Here is a 27,429-nt window from a genome sequence, read left to right as displayed (position 1 = left end):
CTGTGGGACTAGTAGGACCACTGAGCGAGTGGCCCATAATAGTAACCATCCGTAGCGTGGTGGCCAGCGGGGCCAGCGGCAGATCTTTTTTTTGGGAGGCGCCGGGAGAAAAGGGAAGCAAAAAGCCGTCTCCTCTCATTACTAATTTCAGCGCCCCTTTGCTTTTTTACACCTTACTTAGAATAAGCAATTTTAAGCAAAAAAAATAGATTTTCGTGCTCGCTTCACTTTTTACAACAAACATACTTCACTTATAATAGGGGGCGCCAAAAGCCCAACTTGCAAATATCAGTTTAGCCCAATTAATTTTGGTCGAGTCAACACGCTACGTCTTACCCTGAGTATCAGAGGTCAAGTTTTTACTCACGGTAACTACGTCTACTACTGGTGACCATTCGTTTGAACAAAGATATCTTCAGAGAGAACTAAGCCTTCTCAAGAGCTCGTTCACCGTTACAATTAACAGGAAATTTTGAGCAACATAGGTCTATCCCGTGCGTCCCTTTTTTTTTTCTATACTACCCGGGGGGGGTACTAGGGTTGCGAGCTGACGGGGGGGGGGTAACGCCCGACTTTCGAACGTTGGACCCTTACTTACCGGGACTAAAAAGAAGAAAACAAAGGAAAACAAAGGAATTTTACGACCCTTAGCGGGACTAATTTGACCAATTTTGACCAAATTTCGATCTTTCAGGGGGTAAAAAGTTGAAATTTTCCTATTTTTCCGACCCTTAGTGGGACTGAAATTTGATTTTCTGATTTTTCCGAACCTTAGCGGGACTTTGGAAGTTCAAAAAAGGTACCCTTACCTTAAGGGCGGCACATACCGTACCCTCCATTTGCCTAAGTACCTCCCCCCCCCCTCCGGGCTATACTACAAAGATTTTGCCATGTGAGAACATTTTGGCGGGCGTCGCTCAAGCTCTATAAAACCGCCCAACCGTTTACCGCCATTTATTTATCAATTTGTCTCGTTTAATCAAGGTCAATAACATTTTCTTCCTGAAGAAATAGCCTTGTAAGCGAGTCAATAATAAACTTTTCAAAATGGTAGCTTCGATTTCGCCAACACAGATTTTTTACAGACAGACGAGACAGACACAGACAGACAGACTGACAGAGAATGGAGAAGAGCACAAATCAAACTGATTGAACCAAAGATCAAACATTAATTTTACATTTAAGGACGCAAAACCACTTACTAGGCCATAAATCAATCATGGTCAGCAACAAAGTAAAGTAAGTTACTCTGAATTGACATTATATCAAATTTTTCACTCAAACTTTTTAATCGTTGCGATGAATACTTTTTCGGTTGAATTGTTTGATTGATCAGGCAGTTAGTCACACTAGGAAATCAAGCTTTCAGAAAAATAACGTCAGTCATCTACAGGATGTATTTGAAATAACAAGGATGAGAGTTACCTTCAGGAATAAAGTTCAAGTTCCCAAGCCAAGACAATTAATTACGTAAAATTTGAAAACTTAAAATGAGACAAAAAATGAGCGATTGCAAATAAGGTGCCTGCAAATAATGGGCCATCCCAGAAAATTTTTCTTACCCCCGTTGGACGACGTGCATTTTTTAATTTTTTATAGTCTCAGAAATAATTTTTCTTTTCCAGTGCTAGCGACTCCAGAAGTCACGCAACTTTCGTTGACGTCAAACCAAATGTTTCATTTTTCTGTGAACTTTGAACCCTTCGAACTTCTTTTCTATGTATGCTAAAGCGTTCCGGTTTTTACTAAATGAAAGCCCGTGATCTTAGCTTTCCAGCGGTATATAACACTGTGGACACGGGCTAGACGGCAAAGTAAAATGCCGAACGTTTTGCAACATTTTGAAAATTGTTTGCCGACGGGAGAAAAACATTTTGCAACTTTCGATGAATAAATGTGTCTGGAAACGGAGGAAAATGTGTTTGAAGGCTGAAACTTTGTATGTTTATCAGAAAAAGGGTGAGGAATTCAAAAATCACAATCGCTAATTCTAATTCTTTCATTTTCATGTAGTTTTTTTCACTTTTTTGCTTCTTTTGCATGGGAATGTCCCAAAAAAAAGTTTTTATTTCTGCCGAAATGGATTTTCTTTTCATTTGGGGTTTCTCCTTTCAGAAAAACTTATTCTTTATTCATAAGTTTTTGTTCCTCCATTTCCAGAAGCCCCTTGAAAATGGGTCCTACCACCTTTTTTGACTCATTTCAACCTTTTCCAAGCTAATTTTCTTCAAAAACAAAAATAAAAATGCAATGTCTTCTTTTTTCAAAAAAGATATATCTTTCATTATTTTGATAAATATACTAAATATTTTACAAATATTTTTATATAATAATATTCTAACACCATCAAAGAATTCTCCCTCCAAATTTCAGGTCTCTAGCTACACTAGAAAAAGAGATATGCAAAATTGAAGAAGCATGACTGGAAAATTTCTTCTTTTTTTTTTTTGACACATTTTTCGAATTTTTCCAAGCTATTTTCCTAACCTTTTTTTGACATTTTTAGTCAAATTTTTGACATTAAAATTTGAATATCTTTACAACCACTTATCCTCTAGAGGCCTATGACCCCTCATTTTCTTTCTTTTTCAAAGCTCTACAAGATAGGATAGGTTTTGAGAAAAAAAATTTGAAAAATCTTCTGGAGTTGCTGCCAGTGCAGTGGTAGGGTGCGCACTCGTTGGGATTGTTTGCGCGGACCGAGGATAAAATTACAAAAATGAACTTCAATGTATTAATTAGTACTTACCTTTAAATCATCCAAATCTATTCATTCTTTTTTTTAAATCAATCAGGAATTATCAGGGAAACAAGTAAAAAAAAACTGCATCCAGCTATCTATTTTCTTTCCAAAGATATTCATGTTTTTCAACCTCAAGGTGAAAACGCGATTTAGCGGTGACCACGGCACCGGAAAATTCTCGACCCACATTGAAACAAATGGCTGTCGCTATTGAGCTGGTTCATCTTTTCAATCGCGATTTTTTTAGTAAACCCAGGGTAAGATTAGGCTACAATCTATCACAAAGTGCTTTATTTGAAAATCTACAGGCCGTACCTGGAATTTCGAAAAATAAGAAGAAATTACGATATTTTAACAAGATTGCGGATTTTTTCATTTATGCACCATACACCATCTGAAAGCTGAGGGTTTCAGCTTTCTAGTGGTGAAATTTGTTTTTAGCTATCATTTCCAGCTCATTAGCAATAAGCTAAAGTTTAACAGTCATCGGGCCGGTTTTCAGAACGCACCAGAAAAACTCCCCACACCCCGCCACACGGAAGACTAGATTTCATCCGCCATTTTTGGTGCGATTTTGGTGCTTCCGAAAATTATTTCTTGCTGGCGTGGTGTAAGGAGGCGATTCTTTGAAAAGGTGATTTTTTTGTGTTTTGAAAATGGAATAACTTTGGGAATACTTAACCCAAGGCTGCAAATAAGCGTTGGTCATCGGTCAATGTCCAACTGAAAAAGCCATTTGACCGACTGAAAATCTTTTGTGTCGGTCATGATGTCCGAATGAAAAAAGGAATAAACCATTAACTTGAGAGTTGAAAATAGATCTCTTACACCCCTGTCTCTTACTTAGCCTATTCTTTTAATACTAGCTTCTTTTGTGGCTTTCAGGGTGTTTCTAAGTTTTTTACTTTTATCGACTTGCTTTCTTCCAGTTTCTTCATTACTTTCTTTGTTTCTAAGATCACTTTTATCAACCCGCCGCCGCTTTCTTTGTAACTTTTGAGGGTGTTTCTAAAACTACTTTTGTCAACTTGCTTTCTTCATAACCTTCTTTGTTTCTAAGATCACTTTTATCAATTTGCTTTCTTTGTAACTTTCAAGGGTGTTTCAATGTTAACTTTTATCGACTCGCTTTCTTTATAACTTTCAAGAGTGTTTCTAAGATCACTTTTATCAATTCGCTTTCTTCGTAACTTTCAAGGGTGTTTCTAAGATCACTCTTATCAATTCGCTTTCTTTGTAACTTTCAAGGGTGTTTCAAAGTTAACTTTCATCGACTCGCTTTCTTCATAACTTTCAAGAGTGTTTCTAAGATCACTTTTATCAATTCGCTTTCTTCGTAACTTTCAAGGGTGTTTCTAAGATCACTTTTATCAATTCAATTTCTCTGTTACTGTATATACAGTAACAAACTGTTCCAAGGTAACTTTTATTTTACCTACTCGCTTTCTCCGTAACTTTCAAGACTGCATAATTAAACAAATATATAAACTGAATGACCGGCAGGATTTTGAGTTTGACCGACAGGATTTCATTTCTGTCGGACATGATGTCCGATTGACTAAAAATATTTATTTGCAGCCCTGTTAACCAATTCTAATAAATGACCTCTCTTTTTTCTGACAAAGGTAAGGACTTTCAAATAAAATTAGTTTGGTTTCTAAAAATTGAGGGGAAAATTTTGGCCTGTCCACCCTACCAGTGGTGGTCGGAAATTCCGATGAAAATCCATGTACTTTTGGCAAAATGCATCAGAAATTCCACCCTTTTTTGCCTTTTTTAATTCAATTGCCTTGGAAATTAATACATTTTTTTCTCTCACCTTGGAAATTTTGGATTTTTGTGAAAACTTTTGCCCACGGAAATCCTGTGTCGTCCGCCCCCTCCCCTGTTACAGACAAATTCTGGAATGGCCTGATGTGCAGTAGCCAGAATATCAACCAACCAAATTTTATCATTCAATTCCCGAGGCAGTCTTTCAATTTTTAAGGCCTTGTTTATACACTAAAGTAAAAATAATTCCGCGCATGTAAATGGGTCAGTGTTTGAAGTCCGGCAAAGTTTCCAGGAAGTAGCCTATCTGGCGTGCGCGGATCTAGGTGGGTTCTGTCTCCCCCGTAGATCTTTTTCTTGGAAAGTTGATCTTCAAATTAATTTTCAAGGTTGGCTTGGCTTGGCTCAAATTTTTTCATTTATGGCTCAAATTTTAGGCAATTTCTCATAGTTTTTGAAAATGTTAATTTCATTAAAAAGTACCGGGTTATTTTTTGATAAATCCCTTTAGAAGTTTTGCGGCGTATTTTTTGCTTGCGAGTCAAGTAAACAATATAGCGCTTTCGTAGCATTAATCTTTGATACACATTTTGGTGGGACGCTAGTGTAACTAACTGTCAGGTCTGGACGGTATAAGCTAACCGTATCTTTGTGTAATGTTGTTTACATACCTTGTCTAGTTCCATCATAGAAACTACCGTGAGATCGGGCAACTTGAATCAGTGGAGGCTAACACACATAGGCCTCAAATGAATGACCTGGCTGATCATTAAAATACAAAGTTCAATCAAAACAAAAATGGTAGAGAAGAGAGCTGCGAGCAGAGTAGTTCATTTGTTTTTAAATTTTGCTGCTTTTATTGGTCAGTACTTCGATTTGTGAAGCGCCTTTATGACACCTTAGCCAAATTTGTGTGTTTTGTTTTGATATAAATAATAAGCTCTCATGTTCTTTATTTTAACGCCGAAAACCAGAATATGATTATTCAATGGAAATCAAAACTATAAAGTGCACTTACAAACATCAATATGTTTGTAAGTGCACAACACTGTAATCATTGACAATAAAAGAAAGGATTTATTGTCAAGAGCCTTGTAAACATTCCAACAACTTCCATCGAAATGAGCTATCGCAGCTAAGTCTACCATTTTTAGCACAGTTCGAGATTGAAATCATTTTCTCAAGCAAAGAGTATGCGAAGCGATTCTAGCTTTACGATAGTGCCGCGGATCATCAGTAGATAGTATTCAATTATCATTATACCTTTATTTTCATTCCTAATGTGGCGTTTTTTTTGCAAACTTCGAAAAACTGATTTTTTTTCCGCTTTTGCGGGACTTTAGCTTAAGTGCTTTTGTGCAGCATAGGGCACAAAGTCCAAATATGCGTTTCCCTGTAAATTTTGTATGAAGAGTTAGGTCTATACTGATTAGGCTAGGCTAGACTTACCTCTTATTTCTTTCCTATTTCAACAATAGAATGCTTACATAGTTGACACTTAATACACCAAACAGAAGTATTCCCCATGAAATGTTTATATTAAAATCTGCATTTAAATGGAAGTGGTCTCTTCTTCTATCTCAGTCATCAGCTTCCATTTCAAGAAATAATGTGCGAGTCCTCAACAAAAGAAACCAATAAAAAATCAAATTGGAAAAATGATTGTTTGCCAATCTTTAATCCTATGGTATATATCATCAGTGTAGTTGGAACTTCGATATTCCTTGGTTAGAAAAACCTATACCTGTTTTCTTTTCTCTTTGCAGAATCAACAAGCCATCCAAACTCAACAATTTCCACATATTATTTCCTCATAAAGAACATTTTAAATTATCTGCCATTATGACTTTCTTGAAGCCGTTCTGAAATTAACCAATGAGGGTTGTGTATCAGAATTTCTATGGGAGTTATTTTCCAAGATTTGTAGAATACTTTTCCCAGGGGTTTGAGGAAAAAACAGAACTGTCATCGTTTGCTTTTTATTTACCCATATTTAGATTTGCACTAAAAAATACTTAAACTGTTAAATAAATGAATTCATAATGTTCAATATATGTACTAGGTATATATTTTGTATCTCTAAGAAAATAAACAATTACAAAATAAGTAGCGCCATCAGTGCAAGATTGCTGCCTCATCTTTATTTGCCCACACAAGAATGGGCGCTACCTTATCGGAACTAATTTTCGTGAAAACTAATATTTGCAATTGAACAAAATTTGGAAAAATTGCATTTTGCGTGTTTAACTTTTGCAGTTCTGTCTTATTTGGACAATTTCTTTTCATTTTCCTAGGGATTTTTCTAAATTTTTCGATAAGATTGGAAAAAATTGTATTTTACAGGCTCAAATTTTGGGGGTTTTGCCAAAAAACCGCAAAAAAGCGCTAAAATTAATTCCCGTGAAAATTAGTTCAAATAAGGTAATAGTTTTTTTCTTGTGTGCTCAAGGGAAAAACTGGGGAAAACCAAAGTGATCGATATTCTTTGAAAGAAGAACATCAGAAAAACACCCATTGACCAAAAGATGTATTTTGTGGTTGAGAATCGATCCTTTGAAGATGAAAAATTCTGCGATACGTTTTTTTCGGAACTTAGAAAAACTCTAATTTGATCTTTCTTAAGGTAAAGAGGTTGCAAGTTTTGGGTTAGTTCACTAAAAAGCTGGTAAAATTGCAATCCTGGAATATCGAAGTTCCACCTACATGTAATGAAGACTAAAACTTGTGAAAGCACCAAATATTTTGTTATTGCGATATCAATTGTTTAATTTTGTCCAATCATAAAATTGCTGTGTGATTGTTTAAAAAGAAGTAATCAAATAAAATGAAGGTAAAGCTCTTTCATCCAATGAGAAAGGATTCTTTGAAAAAATACTTCTCAGCACATCATATTCCTGCTTTCGTTTGAGGATTAAAAAATCAACCCTTAGAATCAACGATTGAAAAAAATAAAGTCATGTGACTGCTCGTCATCCAAGGCACTGAAAAGCCATTAGCGATAGTTTTAAGCCATAACTTTATTTTGAAGTTTGCTTTTCAACACAAAGACCTTGATGTGTGCAAGATTCTTTCATTTCTTTCTTAAAAATTATGGATATATGGAGTAAAATATTTGTACTAAAAATCATTTGGCAGTGTTATTACTGCCTATAGCTGAATTAGAATCTATTATTTGAACTCAGAACTCCTTGCACCTGAGTCTGAAGGGGATTTTGAGTTGACTACTGCCTTTAACTTAGTTTGAAAGTTTAAGAACTTATTGGTAGAAATTTTGCACTCGAAAAATATTTATCAGCAATGAATATTTTTTGGAAAACATTTTTGTCGCTTTTTTCTGACAACTAGTTTTTATCAACGAAATATTTAACAAACTTTAGTCAACTTTTTAAAGGCATTATTAAGGCTGGAAAATCAATATTTAAAGATTTATCTAGGAAAAGACTTTTGCTGTCAAAAAATAATCCAAAAAGGTTATGTTCTGCCTTCCTTTGTCAAAAATATTTCTCGGTAGATAATTAATAGTCACCAAGCAATATTTGTCACTATTTTCTGACAGATTTTTCACCGATAAGGTAAGTACTTTTATTTATTTGGATTCATGAAAGGTTCAAGGTTTTTGGTTTTTGTTTCAATGATTACTAAAGAGTGTATTAAAGTAGACGAGATTAAAGAATGAAACTAGAGTGGAATGAAACAGAAAATCTTAAGGCAGGGTTCAGACAGACCCTGGAAAACCTGGAAAACCTGGAAATATGATAAATTTTCAGAAAAATCAGGGAAACTCAGGGAAACCCAGGGAAAAAATTTTTTTTTCCCAGTCTGCTCAGGGAAACTCAGGGAATTTTATTTTTTGAAGAATGAATGGAAAAAACAGATTTAAAAGTTTTTTTAGTTTTAAAGTGTTTATTCATATGCAGTATTTGTAGCTTTAATTTTTACCTTAGGTTTACCATTTGATTTGTGTGCCTTTTGTTTAAAGATACATCTCTTTTGACTCTGCTTAGTTTTTATGGTTTGCTTGATACTCAGGGAAAAAATAGGGGAAAAATAGCTAAAATGAGGAATTTCTCAGGGAAAAAACCTTTGAAAATTGATTAAAATTCAGGGAAACTCAGGGAATTTTATTTTCGAAGGTCTGTCTGAACCCTGTAAGGTGTAGTGGAAACGAGCTTGAAATTTCCTAGAGTCTAGAAACCTAAAAAGAAAATTGCATAAGAAAATGGCATAGTAAAGTACCAGCTTAGTTATTCAGCTAAGGCTTGGTCCAAGTAAAAACTTTTAGCTTATTTAGAAAAAAATTTGTACTCTTCAATAGTTTTCTGTTTTTCTGGAAGGTCTTCAAATAATTTTGCCTGTGCTTGAAAGGTTTTTGCTACACCAGGAGCAACAAATGGTTCTTGTTTCTCAGATCGAACACTTTTTGGAGAGTGAAATTTAATTTTGAGATAGTCAGGGTGCTTTGGATCAAATTTAGACTGAACCAGTTTAGCGGTATTCCATTGAAAAAGCTCTTTCACTGGGAGCCATTCTAGTTCAACGACTCCTTTGGTAGTTGCGTAACGTGACAATACTTACGCTGCAGTAATATTTTGCACCTTTTGGAGACGTTGAACCATGTATTTAGGAATTTGAGCAAAAACTGCACTACCATGATTTAATTTTGACAGAGTAAGAGCCTCTGCAAGTGACTTTCTAACATGGTATGGCATGAACCTACCAAAGTCCACGTAACATACCGTGAGATGATTTTATCAATCTGTTTATTTGATTGTTGCAAGATAGATATTTTTCACCTTTCAAAGTCTAAGGGTCGCAAAAATCAGAAAAATTTAAATTTGGTCCCTCTAGGGGTCAGAAAATTCACGATTTTTAGAGTAAGAAAATTGTAAGAAAATCATAAGAAATTGTAAAGAATTTTTCCAAAAAGTCTCTCACCTTTTCACCTTTTCAGCAAAAATCAGTCTCTCTAACAATCTAAGGGTCGGTTTTTCAAGGTCCCATCCGCACATACCCCTCATCCGTCAATCCTATACCGTATACCCTCCAGATACCAAGCAATTTCACATTTCGTTTCTGAATCGATTGATTTTCCAGAACTTTTTATGAGGTAGCTGCGATCTTAGCCAAGCTTCTTGGATAGTCGACTAGAAACAAAGATAATGAATTGAAGCTTATCACTATTAGATAGTTGTTAAATGTTCTCAGCATAGACTTGGTCCTTGAATTTTGATTTTTATTCTCCTGGATTTGGTAATTTTTAGACTAGATATCCAAACTGTAATATTGTTTGTAATTATTATTTTAATGTTTCTGCTATTTACAGCTTGTTCTACGTAGATGTTTGTAAATCCAGGGGTAGCAATCTTTAGCTTTGCCCCATATTTTAATTGACAAGGTATGCGGGTGCTGCCTTCTGATATTGGAATGCAAAATTCCTTTCAGAAGATCAGCCGGTAAACTAGAAACATTATAAAAAATATCTCGATATCCAGGCTATGAAATTTTGGGGTTCTTTGTAATACACATTATTTTTAGTCCAGGGATATAGCAGATGGTATAATTGTGTTTTTCTATTTTTTTGTATTTTTTAACATATAGTAAAAGTGTATTTTAAATTATTCTAAAAGTCTGTAGATTTCAAATTAGTCAAGATTAGCTCATTTTAAAACTGAAATCAAATTCTTAAAATTATCAGAAATGTAATATGACTTGATTCACGAATGACAGGTTATTCCCAAGTGCAATATAATATGTAACAAATCTTATTTCAGCTTCTTTGTTTTTATCTAAACAGTTACAACTACAATTTTCCTTTTAATTGACATGCTAAATTTTTCAATAATATTATGACCTGCAAGGATTGCTGCATCCTAGTCAAAGGTTTCACAAAAATCTCTTGTCAAGTGACTTGAATACAGATAGTATCATATTATATGGGACTTGATAGGAAATTGATACTTCTAAGACCAATGATATGCAATATTTGTATTTTATATTTACCTACTGTAGTCTGTTAGAAATAAAGACACAGATAAGTTTCGGTCCACTGTTATGTAATCCAGGACTTTTAGTATTGTCACGATTTCATTCACTGAAATTAAAACTAAAATATCTTGTCTAAAGTATGCCGATTGTTTTCTTTTTTCTCGTCGGCCTGGAAAATTTTTTTTTCAATTCATAACTAGGTCAAATATAAAATAGATATCCCCTCTCTTTTAGATTTTAGAAGATTCTAACATTTTTCAAACATTGGATGAAAATTAAGAGCCATTTTTTTTAAGAGTCTTCAGGGTGTGATACCTCATCCTCTTGGATTTTGATGAAATTTTAACCAAATGATCCATCACACAAGAAAATAAGACCCTGAAAATTTCACCTTGATATCTCAAGTAGTTTTGAAGATACAGCGTCTCAAAGATAGGCTACTAAGCGAAATTTACCCCTAAAAATCATGAACTCTGGTGGGGAGCAGATTTTGAAAGCCAATGAATTTTTATTCAAGTACATTAGAAAGCTGATTTACAGTGGATTTCAAGAACTTTTTGTAGGGAATCAGAAAAAATCAAATTGAGTCTCCAAAATTTTCCCCAAAAATCTCTAGCACCTCCTGTAGAGGGCTTCAAACTTTGTGTAATCTGGGTTTGGAAGCACTTTTAGCTGTCTGCTGATGGTCCTTGAGACTTTTTTGAAGCAAACTTTTGACCTGGAGTGGTTTACTGGTGGGTTTTGGCCACAAAAATAACATTTTCAGGATTTCTATTTTTGCGTAACCGTCAAAAATGGCCGAAAAAATTGCTATTTTGGCTGATCTGGAGCAAAATTCAAGATGGCGTATCTTTTTGAACCCCCTACAAATTTTTTTGAAACTTTCAGTAATGCTTCCTTAGTAGGTCTAGTTTATAACCTCAAAAAATCTCAGTGGGGCCTTGAAGTCTCTTAAAGATATGATCGATTGAAAATTTGCTTAACTTCGTTGTTTTTTCCCTCCTAAAATGCTAAATCAGGCCCACCTAAGGGCTCTAAAGGTAAATTCTTGTCAAAATATTGGTTGATCTTCTCTAGCCAACTAATCATTGGCATTAAGGGAACAACTGTAAAAAAATTCAGGTCATTTCCATTAACAGATGACATTTTATGACTGTTTCTTTATTTTTAAATATAGAATATGTAAAAAAATGGGACTGACATCTGGCCTTTCCTACCATTCCAGGGCCTATATTTTCAGGAAAAGCCTCAACCTTTCACAGTTTGGTAAATATTATTCCTAAATATAAGCAGGTTACTTCAACTAAATGGGTTTAACAGTACTTAATTCCTATTCAAAAACTTTTTAGACTCATTCAGAAATCCTACTTTGACAATAATTTGCGCTTTACTGCAAAATTTCTAAGTCTAAGTGTCGTGATTAACTTTAGAATGTCCAATATTTGTTGTCCAGAAGATTTAAACATCATTGTTTGCAGTATCTCATAAAATATCACCCTAGTAATGTTGCTTAGTTATTTAAGAATCAACAAGTAAGGCTGTCAGTGTACACAAATATAGAGATATTGGACATTCTAAAGTTAATCACGACACTTTTGGAATTTTGCGGTAAAGCGCAAATTATTGTCAAAGTAGGATTTCTGAATGAGTCTAAAAAGTTTTTGAATAGGAATTAAGTACTGTTAAACCCATTTAGTTGAAGTAACCTGCTTATATTTAAGAATAATATTCACCAAACTGTGAAAGGTTGAGGCTTTTCCTGAAAATATAGGCCCTGGAATGGTAGGAAAGGCCAGATGTCAGTCTCATTTTTTTACATATTCTATACTTAAAAATAAAGAAACAGTCATAAAATGTCATCTGTTAATGGAAATGACCTGAATTTTTTTACAGTTGTTCCCTTAATGCCAATGATTAGTTGGCTAGAGAAGATCAACCAATATTTTGACAAGAATTTACCTTTAGAGCCCTTAAGTGGGCCTGATTTAGCATTTTAGGAGGGAAAAAACACGAAGTTAAGCAAATTTTCAATCGATCATATCTTTAAGAGACTTCAAGGCCCCACTGAGATTTTTTGAGGTTATAAACTAGACCTACTAAGGAAGCATTACTGAAAGTTTCAAAAAAATTTGTAGGGGGTTCAAAAAGATACGCCATCTTGAATTTTGCTCCAGATCAGCCAAAATAGCAATTTTTTCGGCCATTTTTGACGGTTACGCAAAAATAGAAATCCTGAAAATGTTATTTTTGTGGCCAAAACCCACCAGTAAACCACTCCAGGTCAAAAGTTTGCTTCAAAAATGTCTCAAGGACCATCAGCAGACAGCTAAAAGTGCTTCCAAACCCAGATTACACAAAGTTTGAAGCCCTCTACAGGAGGTGATAGAGATTTTTGGGGAAAATTTTGGAGACTCAATTTGATTTTTTCTGATTCCCTACAAAAAGTTCTTGAAATCCACTGTAAATCAGCTTTCTAATGTACTTGAATAAAAATTCATTGGCTTTCAAAATCTGCTCCCCACCAGAGTTCATGATTTTTAGGGGTCAATTTTCGCTTAGTAGCCTATCTTTGAGACGCTGTATCTTCAAAACTACTTGAGATATCAAGGTGAAATTTTCATGGTCTTATTTTCTTGTGTGATGGATCATTTGGTCAAAATTTCATCAAAATCTAAGAGGGTGAGGTATCACACTTTCTTTATTCTGAAGATTTTTAAAAAAAATGGCTCTTAAAATTTGAGATATGTGATTGCTCATTTAAGTAATCAGCTGTATAGCAGATCGAATATAGGGCTAATACCTTTCTGGTTAAGTCGTACTTGTTTATTTTGATCTGTCTGATTTTGAAAAAGTTTATTTTCATTTTTTTTAAGTAAAGTTTTTTTTGACGTTTTGATGTCAATTTTGTAACCAACTCTAATTCCACTATGTATAATAAAAATGGTCATAGCTTATCAAATATGGTGTGTTTATTGATGAAATTTTGAGTAAAGGTTCATATTAGGTTGGAAAACATTTAGTAGAAAATCCGTTTTTATATATTTAAGCGATTTGAAGATATAAACCAAAAAATATATGTTGCGTTTTTTTTTGGTCCACCCGGTATACAGCCCAATCCCGAAAATCTTTTACTTTGCATCGTATAAGTAAATTATTATCGAATCTTAAGAAAGTAGGCCACCTTTTTAATTCATGCACTAATCCAAGGAAAGAAGCCCATTTACTGATTCACACAAAATACTTGTACAGGGTATAAATAGTGAAGGTGTTGCTGATTTATTTTTTCAACAGCAATAGTACCAATATTATCTTGAACCACTCGATCCCCTGTCTTTTTATGCTTCTTTCTCTATAGCCTCTGAGTTTGGGGAAAATACTGGAAAAAAGATAACCTAAATTCAGATTTGGAATTTGTTTAGACCCTTGATCAAGCTCGAAGAAGGACGCAAATTTATATTATCTGCTCCTAACAGCAACAATTAGCGATTCCATTTTATATCCATACAGTGAAAGGTTATTTTAAAAATTTTACAAGGTAAAAGACTGATTTTAGTTCGTCCACCCTCATTTTTAAGGTATAAGAAATTTTTTACAAGGGTTCTTTTTCAAACTTGCCATTTTCCAGGGGGGGGGGGAGCCCAATAACATATTCTTTTTGAAAAAGAAATCTTAAAGTTACATTTAAACGAGATGGTATTTCATGTTGCATAAAATATTCATTTTTTGATTAAGTGGAGACTATTTAAAGTTTTGTATTTACCAACACTTTAGAAGGTGTAAAACATTGTAAACAGTGCTGGGAAAATCTCAAAAAGTGTTGTAAAGTTATACCCTTACACGCCCTCGCATAACACTTTATCTTGTCTGTAATGCGATAACAAACTGGTAAGAAATAAAGATTTTATTTCTAGATTGGCTACTTATGCAGATGATTATACCAAGGTCAGATACAAACAGCAATGCAGGTTCTGCAGAAAAAAACGTCAATATTTTGTTAATTTCACATAAAAAGGAGCATTGCAACCTTCGAATCATTTAAATATGCTGAGAAGACCTTATCATTTATTTTCCTGGTGCGTTTAAATGATTTTAGAGGCTTTTTCATATTTTGCTAAGCTATGTAATTTCCACCATTATGGAGGCAAACATTCGAATCTGTAAAGGTGACCTCTTATACGAATCGGATATTTGCTTCCATAATGGCACAACACTTGGGACTAGCGAACGTAAACCCATATAGTGATAACTGTATGGTCTTCCTACCCAAAAATACACCCTCATGTATATTATAAGATATTTTTGAGAGGGAGGACGCGGATTAGGCCCGGAAAACTTTTTTATGGGCAAAAATTGGAAATAACCCCTCCAAAAATCATATCTTATAATAATATACTGTTCTTTTGGATGGACTGAAATGTGAAAAAGATGTCACGGAACTCCAGACTCCCCTACTTTGTAAAAAGATTCCTTTTCATCAATTTTCGACGATTACGTCATTGTTATTGATACATTTTGTCTGAGAATTTTTCAACATTTGACCTCTTTTTTGATGACAATGCATTCGTTTGGATCTTTCTCATATAATTCTTTGGCGTTTGATACGTTTGTACGAGTGACATCATTGACACTTCATAATTTGACCTTAACGTGGTTTTAGTCTCGTCCTTTCTACACTTTCTAGAATCATCTGGTATCATTTTTTATTATTCCGGGAAGTAAAATCCTAATCCAAATCCTGAAGTTCAATTCAAGGAAAAGGTCAAAATATTTTTCGATGATTTATTCCTAAGGAAGACAACTTTAAGGCCAGTTTCCAATGAAAATCCACTTTTCTAAGACTTTAAATTTGTATACAGTATATGAATAAAGATAAGTTTTTCACAAAAAAGGCTCCACACTTATTCATGTAGCGAGAATGGGCCTTCGGGTCTGATGCTACTTAAATAGAAGTCGTTTACAAAATTCTCTTAGCTTGCAATCAGATGCGCAATAATTTTAAAATTTCACTGAAGATTGCCATCCTGGATGGCATGAAACTTTGAGTATGAAATTAAACTAAATCGTTTTCTTTACTCAAACTAGTCAAACTAAAATTTTACGTGCTCTCCATCTTCTATTCTTTGAATAGGAATGTGAATAGTAATTCCTTAGTGTCCGTCTCCACAGGTCAAAATTTTACATTACTTTCCACTGGACCTAGTTAGAACCCTACCCGTAAATTAACATTTAAAAAACATTTTCAGTTGTCAAAAACTCTAAAGAGCCTGATTGATATTTATCATGTTGGAGGTTACTGAGAAGCCCACCCGTTTCAGTGCTGAAAGTTCTTCCTTCTCAGACGGATTTCCGTCTCAACAAAGTATATAATGTGCCTTTTCCATATCAAAATTTTGCATAATTCACCGAGGTTTCAGAAATATCTGCTAATTTGCTCTGTAAAATCCATTTTCCGTCTCAAACAAAATCCTTGGTTTGACGACTGCCGTTTATAAAGAAAGAGTGAAGTGAGTAAGTGTTTTTTAACTTTGCATCTTTCATTTAAACGTATCTTACAAAATTGTGTTTCTCTTTTCTTCAGGTTTTCAGTTGTACTGGTCGTCATCTTCTTGTTATTGTTATTCTCCAAAGGATTTTCATATTCCATCCCACAAAATGTGGTATCCTTGGTCAACCATCCTAAAAACAATTCCACATGCAAAATGATTGTTTCGGCCAAGGAATGCCGACCATGCACTAGTCATGAACAGGTACTTCTTGATTGCTTTTCTTTTTGAAACACTTTTTTGACTAAGTAACTGACGAAGTCTACAACCGCTGCCGGGGCAACCAGAAGGCTTCTCTTTCGATAGCTTTCCACCCGAAGGTAAGGGAGGGCGCCACTCTTTCTCCCTGGATTTCTCCACTTACCCTTATTCCTTCTCTTTCATTGCTCAGAGTCAAGCAGAGAGGCATCAAGTACTATTTCTGTACTGTTCTCAATACTATATTATGGCGCTGTTAAAGATCTCCACTCGTATAAAACAAGATGCTCAGAATCCAATTTTAATAAAACGAATTTATGATTATACAAGTGTTAAAAAGGATAATCAGATGGCTTGAGATCTTTTGCCTGTAGATTTCTTTAAAAAATGGTTCTGAGCGAAACGTCATAAACTTTTTGCTTAATTTTTTTTTAAAGTACAGAAATGACGATTTGAAATTATTAAAAAAGGGTTCTTACATAGTCCTTACGTCAAATTCCATTGTTTTCTTGCTAAAAGTCAACAACTTACCACTTGGTTATTTTTACTTTGGAAAAAAGTTGAAGCAAAATGATGTGGAGGTTTTGCTTAGAACCATTGAAGGATGCAAAATATCATGCAAAATATCTCGAACCATTTGATTACCGATCTGTGACTCACAACCCCTATTTTCTTGATTTTTTAGAAATTTTTAAAAATTTGCAAAGAAACAGGCAACGTTGAGGAGATTATTTGTGGAAACCCTAAATCCAAAATGACGGAGAGTTGCCCTTTCGCTTTCAAAGCTGAAATGAACAAGTTCATCATCTTCGAGGTACGATAATATTAAGATTTTGTCATTAAAAGACGCCACCAGCGGTAACTCTGATCATGATACCACGCCAATTTTTGTCTTCAATCACGGCAATCACGGAAAAATATTTCAAAATCACGTAATCACGCTACATAACAAGAAAGTCCCTATCACGTCATCGCTCAAACCGCTTGGGGGCCTCTTAAATTAAAAAGATAAAAATATTATTTTGATTGTTAACTTTTTGTGTGTATGGATACAGTAGTAAAAAAGAAAAACATTCTCAGAGTAGAATTTTACAAAATATGATTTCCAGATCTCTCGCTTATTAGACCCCTTTTTTAATGCGGTCTTGTATTTGTACGGTCAGTATTTATTTATGCGTTTTTAGCCAATCAAATTATTCATACTTTTCAAAGGACAAAAATGTTTGGATTTAATCCAATTCAAATAAACCAGCCGAGGCTGGAAGGTCAGCCAATAGAGCTTAGCTAGATAGCTTTAATAAGTGGGTTAACAGATGTACTGAAACAGAGTAGACTAAAAATGTTGAATAATGTACAAAATGTGAAACATTTGATAACTTGATTTAAAATTATTTAAAACAAGCCTGAGAGCTCCTTCAACCCCCCCCCCCCCACGAGAAGATCACAGTATACTTCTCTTTAGCATTGTAGTACTGTTTCTATGACATCAAACAATTAAGCTGTAGTTCATTACTATAAAATGAAAGAGAAACATAGTGTAATTAAACTTTTTGTTAATTTCATTCCAGTCAGTTATGATATATACATTTTTTCTGTTGGATGTAGACAATATCCATATCTTATCTAGAAATAATAAATAAGAAAATTGTCAAAACGTCAGAACCAAAATAATGACTCGAATTTTTTGTTTTACTTGATAAAACTCCAATAACAAGCTACAAACTTTAAGTCACAAAGCGCAAACTCCAGAAAAACACAATTTGCATCAAAAACTTTTCAAAACGTAGTTCATATTTATAACATTTCAACAGGAACTGTATTTTGGTAGAGTTGGTCAAATTACAAAAACCATTTGTCAGTTGTCTGCAAGGCCAATGAGGTACGTAAAAACTGACTGCTATTCAGTCAAAGCCAAAATTTGGCAAGGCCAGAAAAACATAATTTGAATCCAGTCTGCGTATAAATTTTGTAGTTTTGTACCGTCAAGTTACACAACATGCACACAACCATCTTGAAGACTTTGCTGGTGGCAAATGATAATCGAAAGCAAAACTTAAAATTCATAACTATGCAGGGAAGCTCATTTTTCCCCAATTTTGCTTTAAACTCCCTTTTGATTGGTCTATGAATTTGGGCGATCGCTTTACCGCCTTGGTGAAATAAACACACAACCATAATAAATAAATTCAACAGGGCAGCGGAGTAGCAATTAATTATCGCGGTTCATTCCATTCCATTTTTCAGTCAAAACGTGCGCCAAGGTTAGAAAAGGTTAGAAAAACACAATCTGCGTCCGGAACTGCGTGAAAAATAGTTTGATCAATTTCAACAAGAACTGTGTATATTAATATTAATATAATTGATCAAATTCCAAAGACCATTTGTCATAATTTTGCAAGTCCAATAATAGGAGATGTGATGTCATCATTTGGTTCCCGTCATCTGACCGACCCTGATTTACGGTCAGCAGGTAGAGTTGGAGAGTCGGAAAGCTTTTCCGCTTCTTTGCTAGATTTCCACTGTCAACCTCTGCACGCTCTGTGTTAACAAGTTTTCAAATCGAAGTAGCGAGCCGCATGCTAATGGAGAGTAAACCGAAAACCAGTTTATCCACGGTTTCTCAATTTCTTAATTCGGATCAGTCCACACGGATTCCCTTTCAACAAGATGTAGCTGCTTCTTAAAAGAAAAATATTTTCGACCGACCGACCGAATGACCCCCACTTTTTAAAGTAGAAATGACGGGAACCAAACAATTTTTTGCGATTCGCCTTATCCTTATCACGTCCCAAACCAACAAGTCCAAAAAAGCACGATTGCATCCAGTCTTTATTAAATTTAGACAGTAGCTGTACTTTTGTAAACTTTATCAAATTCCAATAACATTATAACACCATCAATCCCACCTAGAGACAAACAAGAAAAATATGTTTTTATTGCAAAAACTAATAAAAAGCAGCAATAAAAAGTATCAGAAAATTTAACATAAACAAAAACTTGAGCAAACGGCTTTAAACCTTCAAAAGATGTAGCAAAAGAATCCCCTTGATGAAAATCATGTCTTTGATTTGCCGAGTTAAAAAAATAAATGACAGAAATTGAAGCTTGCAACAGATTTACACTGGAAATACTTTGGTACAACACTGATTTATCGCATCTGACTTATCGCTTGAGCCGCCATCTTGAAACACCACTGATCTGTAAAAACAACGCACGCTAAAAGTACGCAAAAAGTTCACCCGATCGGAAGAAAGTTTAGAAATCATCATAGTAAGATCGGAAAATCGGATTTTTTTTTGTCGTCTTATGGAACTGGAAAATTTTACCTATTTGAATGCTCAGCTTCGGCTGACCAAAAAGTATTTGTTTCTCTAAGCCATTTCTCGTGTGAAAATTTTCATTTTTAAGATTCCATGATCATTACAATTAACACATTTATAACCAATAACATTATTTTTATCTTTCCCATCCCACTCTTCTCCAAATCAGGTATGTTGTGGTGTCTTGGCCATCGTTTCAAACGCTGTTGTATGGTGGCGGAGAAAAGCTCTGGATCAAGTCAAATATCAACGGCTGAAACGACAAATCTCTGATGTCTTTTGATAGAATCGGTGGAAAATATTTGTCGTTTGGTGGCGTGGAAAATCTCTGGGTTCACTCTAATATCAACGGTCAAAACGACAAAGCTCTGATGTCTTTTGATAAAAAATGGCGCTCAACGAGAGGGAAAATTTTAGACATTTGTTTCTTCAAACTGGTGCCTTTCATTCATCTGCACTGCAATTTTGGAAATGATTTTGTCTGATGGGTTTGAAATGAGGAAGAAAAATGACGAAGAAGAAGAAGCTGTTTTAAGAATAAAATGTTGTCACGCAATTTTTTATATACACTAATTAGTGGTGTCTAAAACAATGTCAAAATTGCAGCAGAGCAATGTAAATTCGTTGGAGTTTTTGGTGACGATTGTTATGTTTCAATTCATTCAGTCGGAAACAAGTCAAATGACGAATTATGCTGTTTTTCAAATGACATTCAGTACATCATGAATATATACTTGAATAATTGTGTAAGACTATTCATTTCTTATAGTTCTAAAAGACATGATTAGATCTTCTAAAAGGGATTCTAAATGTATGACACTTTGATTAGATCCCCGTATTTGCATCAGTGTAAGTAATTACATTCAGTATTGAGCCTTGTCAAAGAAACTAACAAACGAAAAATCTTTGCTTTCTATGGACTTTAGAATCCACAGTAGTAGTAGATGAAAATATGGACATTTTCCTTATTTGTTAAAATTGCCTATATTTTTTTATAAATATTTCACACTCTGACATGCTGGGATAATCGGAAATGTTCTTGGATCTTTGCTGTCTTTTATACTATCTAAGAATTTCGGAAATTTTTAAAATCTGCTACCCTTTTCTCAAGTTGTCACGTCCATTCATCGTTCAGCTAACGTCCATGTAACATTAGATGAACGTTGAAATAACTTTCCGTGTCATCTTTGCTAATACATTTGTGGGAATAAACTTAAGTCTACGCTCTCCTCAATCCATACAGTCACATTACTTAACTTCGTAATTCCTCGAGAAAAAAAAACATGATCAGCAGGCATTAGAGGACTGTAAGTAAACTCAAAGTTGTCTCGTAAAAAAAGTGTAAACGTGTTTGCAGTTCTGGGATTTTCTAGGCCTAGCCACTTATCGATTAACTCTTACCTGTAATGTTACACAGCCTCCACTGATGCAATAGACGATATCGGCTTAACCGAATTCTCCCCAAACGATTACCCATGATGCATTGCGCAAAAAAATTCACGGACGATATTGACTTTCCGCGCAATGCATCATTGGGAATCATTCGGGGAGAATTCGGAAAGCCGATATCGTCTATTGCATCAGTGGAGGCTGCGTAACATGCATTCATTACAAAATTGTCCATTTTTATTCAAATGGTAGGTATGCCTGCAGCATGATATCATGATGAGAAAATAATTTAAAAATAACCTTATGACTTATATGGTGCACTCTTAAGAACAATTCACTGCAAAAAATCATGAGAACTCCACTTAAGTGGCGAGGAAATCATCAACAGCGTGTGTCGTTATATAAACAACGATTTCTTCACCTGCTCAAAATTATTCAAGCCTTAGTCCTGTCCTGTAATTTCTGTCTGGTTTACCAGGTTTGACTTTAACAGGGTTTTGTAACTGTCCAATTTCGTAACAAAGTCAAGGAGAGGATTGTATTGAAAAATAAATCAATCGAACTTTTGAAATTTCCGACTTTTTGTCATTCTTGAGTGCTTTACTTCTAGATTCTCATGACTAAAAGTGCATTGTTTCTGAAAAAAAGACTCAACAGTGGAGCGTTTAAGACAATAAATAGAAGGCATTGTTAGGATGGTTAGACGCTCCTCCAAGGTGTAGAGCAGGAATGCGTTCCCATGGATGTGTTAAGTGCGTGACGTCACTTGTGGTTTTCGGTGTTTCCAAACAACCAACCATCATCAATAAAATACACGCTTTTTCTACAAGAACCTTCAAGATTTTTGAAGCCTTGTTGTTCCTAACTTTTTGAGTTTTAAGCCTAATAATGTTCTTAACATGTTCTTATTTTCACCATTTTTTGAGTATTCTTGTCCGTTTTCCTAAGAGATTGGGTGTTCTCGATTCTGCAAAGCCTTAAAATGTTCTTAACTTGTTCTTAATATTTTGGCCATTGAAACCTTATGTTCTTATATAGTTTATTCTTATAAAAAACATGTTGTCGTTTTGCAATCCCGTTATGTTTGTTTTGAGTCTGAAGGGAAAAGGAACAAATAATGCTTGTATGTTTTCAAACCAATTTGAAAGCTAAAAGCCCCTTGTTTAATCTGTTACTACCCTTTAAATTCGATTCGGCTGTCATTTTTATTGACTTTCCCAAGCGACAACTGCTGCAGAGAAAATTTTTACGCCTTCAACTGTTCTACACTTCTATGGGAGCGCAGAACAAAGTGCTTAGACAGACGACAATTGAGGGGTGAATGAAACCAAAAATCACTTACACCCTTTTGATAAGAAAATAATAAAAAAAAATTAATTTGACGCTCTTTAATTCGATTTTCAAGGGGAATTCGATTTTCATCGAATAGGAGAGCGTATCGAATAGTAGAGCGTCGCTTTTGAGAGAGTTTTTTGTTGACAGTGACTTAAAATTTTGATTGTGGTATAAAATTTTGGGTAAATGTTTTGGTCGGGGATAAAAAAATCGGGTACAAGTTTTGGTCGGGTATTAAAATGTCGGGGAAATATTTCGTCATCCCCTCAAAATTTTCGTCATTTTCCCCCGACACTTTTTCCCCCGTTTTAAGGTAATACAGTAGATTGTACATAAGATTGTAAAACGTCGAATTAGAGAGTGTCTCAACTGTACATACAATTTCACCGAAGAAATAAAGGAAACCTGTGAGCAAGTGATTTACTTAACCTTAACCACAATATTTTGTTTTTCCTGGATAAAACCTTATAAATGCATTGCAAAATATCGAGTTGCTTTACTAAGCACTTGTTAAAATTTCTTGATGATCTTTCCTATTATCCCACATACTCCTCATAAAATGACGTCATTGTAATGTAATAAGGGAAGAAATGTTGTCGATTTTAGAATCCACCCTTGCACAATGATTTTACAGCGTTTTTGTTGGATGATTTTTTTATTTTTATATCTTATGCATTGTCATCTAAACGTTAATTTGATGAACAACGTTTGAAAGTACAATATTCAAGTACAAGTTCTTTGAGTTTCATTTAATGGACTCTTAAATCACTCTTTCTCGGCCCTTCGCATAACCATCGGAAAAAACTATACTCTTAGCTTCCAAATAAACGGGGGGGGGGGGGGTTGGAAATTTTACTTCTGAAAACTCAAAAATAAGGTAAATCATGGGTAAATATAGGCTAAAATTGGGCTATTTAGAGCAAAATAAGGTGCCTTGTCTTTGACAGCTGAATATACTCTTAAAAATTAATAAATAGGAGGGGGGGGTCCTAATAAGGTCGGGGGGGGGGTTGGAAAATTTTTTGGAACCTAAGATTATTTCAGATGTTTTATTTTTTCATAATCGCTAATTATTGAATGAGCTAATTTATTGAATGAGTTAATTAGCAAAATTAGATAAATTGAAGTAATCATTCAAATAATAACTTTACTTAAATTTGTGTTTCACACTTTTTTTTTATAAGAACAATTTAAGAATAATCCTAACTATTGGCTGGCTGTTGAGGTTATGAATCGTAAAATTATTAACGAGAATCTTACCGATCTAAACTTTAGTGGATTGAACTTTACATGGACCTTTTTTTGCAATTGAGAAACTAAATGTCTTGTGTATCAAAGCGGTTAAGCCTCTTTTTCACCTCATTTCTATAGACCTTTTCCTAAGTTACGCCACGACATGAACGCTCGTTTTCAAAATATTGCTATGGTAATTGATTCCTAGAGGATTCATAAGAAGTTTGCTCTATTTATAAAAATAACGCTTGATGACTCAAGGACTATGCACAGGAAAAAATCTTTAAATCCCAGGCCTGGGAAATGGCCATTTTCGGGGTGACTTTTTTTTAGCCCTGAGATTTTTTAACGATTACATATTTCGATTAAATTTCGAAAATAGCCATTTCCTAGGCCTGGGATTTTATGGTTTTCTCCTGTGATGATCGCCTTGGTGCTGTTTTTCACTAATTTATGAAAATACCTATAAACTGAAAGTAATTCAAGCGTCATCATTTCATATCGAATTGACCAACAACGAATTCGAAATTTCTCATCAAATTGAAATACCTTTTGGTAGTTCGTAAAATTTCTAAGACGCCCATTGACATCTAGCCCTCTTCATTTCTTCTCCATGAGTCAAAAATTTCTCGATAAATCAATGAGATAGGGATGCAAGTAAATAGTCCAGGAAAAAATGGCCAAAATCCCACCTTGAATGGGACTTTGTGAGCCATGGTTTTTTAGCTTCCTATATACCTCTAGTTTATATTTTTTGATGGTTTTCAGGCTGAATATGTGATAAAAGGTTCGTACCAGGCTTTTAACGGGGGGGTCTCTATCAATTTTGTACAAAAGATTTGCTAGTGGGGTAGGACTAGGACACTTTAAGGGCTGATATCAGCAGAAATACTTGCATTATGATTATGAAACTTTACACACATCAAGCAAATATGTTCAAAAAAATTATTTGAAAGTTTCAATAAAAACTAACCATCGATGTGTATTTTATAGACCAGAATGTCGAAAAATTGCCCAAAAATCAAACTCAAAAGTTTCTCTAAAAGTACTCTAATACCTTGTTTTAAAGCTATTTTACATCATTACAAGTTAGATAGGATCTAATGAAAGACATTAGAAAGATTACATACTCAACAAAATTTTCTTCAATGAAAAATATCAAAAATATTAAAAACGTCAATTTTACAGACCAAGGGGAATTTCAGATTCTGGGTGGAGTAAGACTGAGCTGGTGATAAACAGATTCCAAAAATTAAGATATGTTTGCCTTTAAATGAAATTGCAAGGAAAAACTTCTTAAAACTCTTCGGAAAAGCTGGACATAAAAGTGGAGTATAGTTTCAAATGAACCGCGCCACAAAACACGAAAAAGTTTGATTAACAACTCATGATATTCGTGGCGTACTGTTTTATGCGCAAACAGTAGTGGTAATAAATTTTAAACAGTTTTTCTCTGGCTCAAATTGGGCGATTCAAGCAAAAATCGGGGTGTTTCCGTAGAATATCATGAAAATAAGAATTGCATATGTGAGAACGAGTAAGGAGTACAAATTTGTTAAAACCTATAAACCTTTCGTCATACCCATCAGATAATCATACCCATTGAGTTTAAAGTCCGAAGCGCTAGAGTAGAATCTCTTACCAAGGACAAGTGAAGCCACTCATTTGAGTGAATGTGCCGCAATCATGACGACGAATTGTGTCTAGCGGTTCCTTTGTTTTTGAGGACTGCATTTTTTGAAATCTAGCAATAGACTTTTAATCTGGCGTTTGTGTTAAAACCACGCGCAAGTGTTCTGGATTGGAAATAAGTGGCTTCATTTCGGGAGTTTCTAAACATCGACCAGAAATGGCGACCACGACCAGCGACCACGACCAACGACCACGACCAGATAAATTTGGGTTATCGAGTTTTTCCTCTTTCTCCACCGTAGAGTCTCTTATGATCATTTATTGCTCCCGAAGGGAGCCTATGTTGCTTCACGAGGCCGTGCTGGGGATCGAGCTGGCGAAAAATTGTTCAAGAAAACGGGACGATGTAGCCTAGTGACCGCATCTAAAAGATTGCCGTGTGGTGAGCTTTTAAGCTAGCTCGACCGCGCGAACAGATATTTTGCGTTTTTGGCGCTCCAAAGTCATAGCTTGGAATACAACAAAAAGCAACGAAGCAACTTGGGACCAGTTGGTTTCAGAAAGTAGAAGCTGTAGACTGTTCTGCAACTTTGATAGTAAGTATAAATACTATTTTATCAAAAGTAATGTTTCAGATAAGATGTATGATTGAAAATTATTTCAAAGAATTTCTTTTTGCTTTGTATCCTTTGTTACTTTTGGGTAATTATTATCAGAAATTGGAAAAAACTTTGCATACCACCATTAACGAACCCTCTGTTTATCTCCAGGCGATGTCAATTGAATTCAATTGATCCAAATTTTCGTAATTGAACTTTCAAATTTTATCAAACACAATCAAACTATAGGTGTTTGGTTACTGAACCTGATCGAAAAGACGACCCTGTCGAACGAAAGAAATATTTCTATCCCTAGACAAACAAATTGCGCTGCCAGATAAGTGAACCACGCGGCTGGATAAGTGAACGTGTTGTCACGAGTTAACGCATGGTCAACTAAGTTCGCATGAAAGCGGGCAGAATAGGTTATGGTGAAATTAACGCCCATGTGTGATCACCCAATTGTTTAAGTACGTCTCGCAGACCACGCGTTCAGTCCGGGGTAAGTTTCAAATAAAAAGTAATGTTAAAATCCTCGGACACGCTACAAGAAAATCGCTGGAGTCCGGGGAATCGGCAGGGTCATTCGAACATAATTCAACTTTACCAGAATCTTTTAGTTTCGTGACTGTTCGATTTGGTTGCGGTAATCTGACACCTATCGTTTGATAATGTTAAATTAGATTGGTACCCGTGAAAAAGGGTTATTTGCTTCATTTGAGGGAAACTTTACATTGCCTCCAAACTGCAGACCTTTCTTGGTGTGCACTTTGTCTATGCTAAAATGTAAATTAAATGTTTTTGACTTTTGAATTTTTACAATTTTATTACCAGAAAGCTCTACTATTTGGAGGCGATACCAGTTTCCCTCCAGTGATTACCCTTTATCACGGTAATCAAACAGTCTGATTGACATCACCTGGATATTTATTACAAATTATCTATTGACAGTTTCTTCTTCTCTATTCCTATTTCAGCTTTATGGTTTTGCCTTCCAGCCTTCGTTCATTCACCATGACAAATACCATATTAACCATTAAAGTAGTTTTACACGTTGGATGTGTACCGCTTCAAATACGCTGAGTTTGCACAAAGATAGCAGTTGCTAAACCAATCATCAAACTTCATTTTAACATAACATTTTAATGACAAGAGAGTTTTGACTTCAAAATGTTGAACAAGAATTGGAATGAATTGTCTGCGTTTCTAATGGAGCTGTGCAATGTTTGTGCAATGGGACACCAAAACAGCAACCATTTTAACCGAACCTCCACAGAATCATCTTTTTTGTACTGCCCAAGAAACATGGATCTGTTTGTTGTTGAAGAGGATGTGACGATAGAGAGAAAAAGCTGACCAGAAAGCAGTATGTCCCATGTTATCTCAAGTAATCCCATTTTAGAGCAGTTGACGGTACACAAACTTGACATTAACACTCCTTTTGTTGGAGAAATTCCTGAAGGATATTTCATGTTATGTTCCTGTTGTTTGGTTCTCGGGGTACCTAAGGCACTCCCCAATGGTCGCACGAGGTTCCGCCCCTTAACGTAAATGTTTTTTAGGTTTTTTCGAAGCATTTTGATATAGAAAATGGGATGGGGCATGGTCAGATGGTCCCACTTGCTGAAAAATTGAAAATTTTTGAGAAAAACGTAATTTTTTAGCCAATTTTCATGATTTTG

At 34.9% G+C, this 27,429-nt stretch overlaps 1 protein-coding gene across 1 annotated transcript; it reads left to right on the top strand.

Moving 5' to 3' along the window:
- Positions 1-1,135: 1,135 nt before the first annotated feature.
- LOC136817835 (uncharacterized) lies at positions 1,136-20,362 on the top strand. Its single transcript, XM_067074169.1, has 4 exons — positions 1,136-1,239; positions 16,077-16,245; positions 16,925-17,053; positions 19,729-20,362. The coding sequence occupies exons 1-4, from the start codon at positions 1,220-1,222 to the stop codon at positions 19,840-19,842; spliced, it is 432 nt and encodes a 143-aa protein (XP_066930270.1). The 5' UTR covers positions 1,136-1,219; the 3' UTR covers positions 19,843-20,362.
- The last annotated feature ends 7,067 nt before the right edge of the window (positions 20,363-27,429 follow it).

The sequence above is a fragment of the Clytia hemisphaerica genome, unplaced genomic scaffold (genome assembly GCF_902728285.1).
Source record: "Clytia hemisphaerica strain Z4C2 unplaced genomic scaffold, Clytia hemisphaerica genome assembly, whole genome shotgun sequence".
Lineage (NCBI taxonomy): Eukaryota > Metazoa > Cnidaria > Hydrozoa > Leptothecata > Clytiidae > Clytia > Clytia hemisphaerica.
Note: the sequence above shows the minus strand (reverse complement) of the source record. Positions and strands in the feature narration are given on the sequence as shown.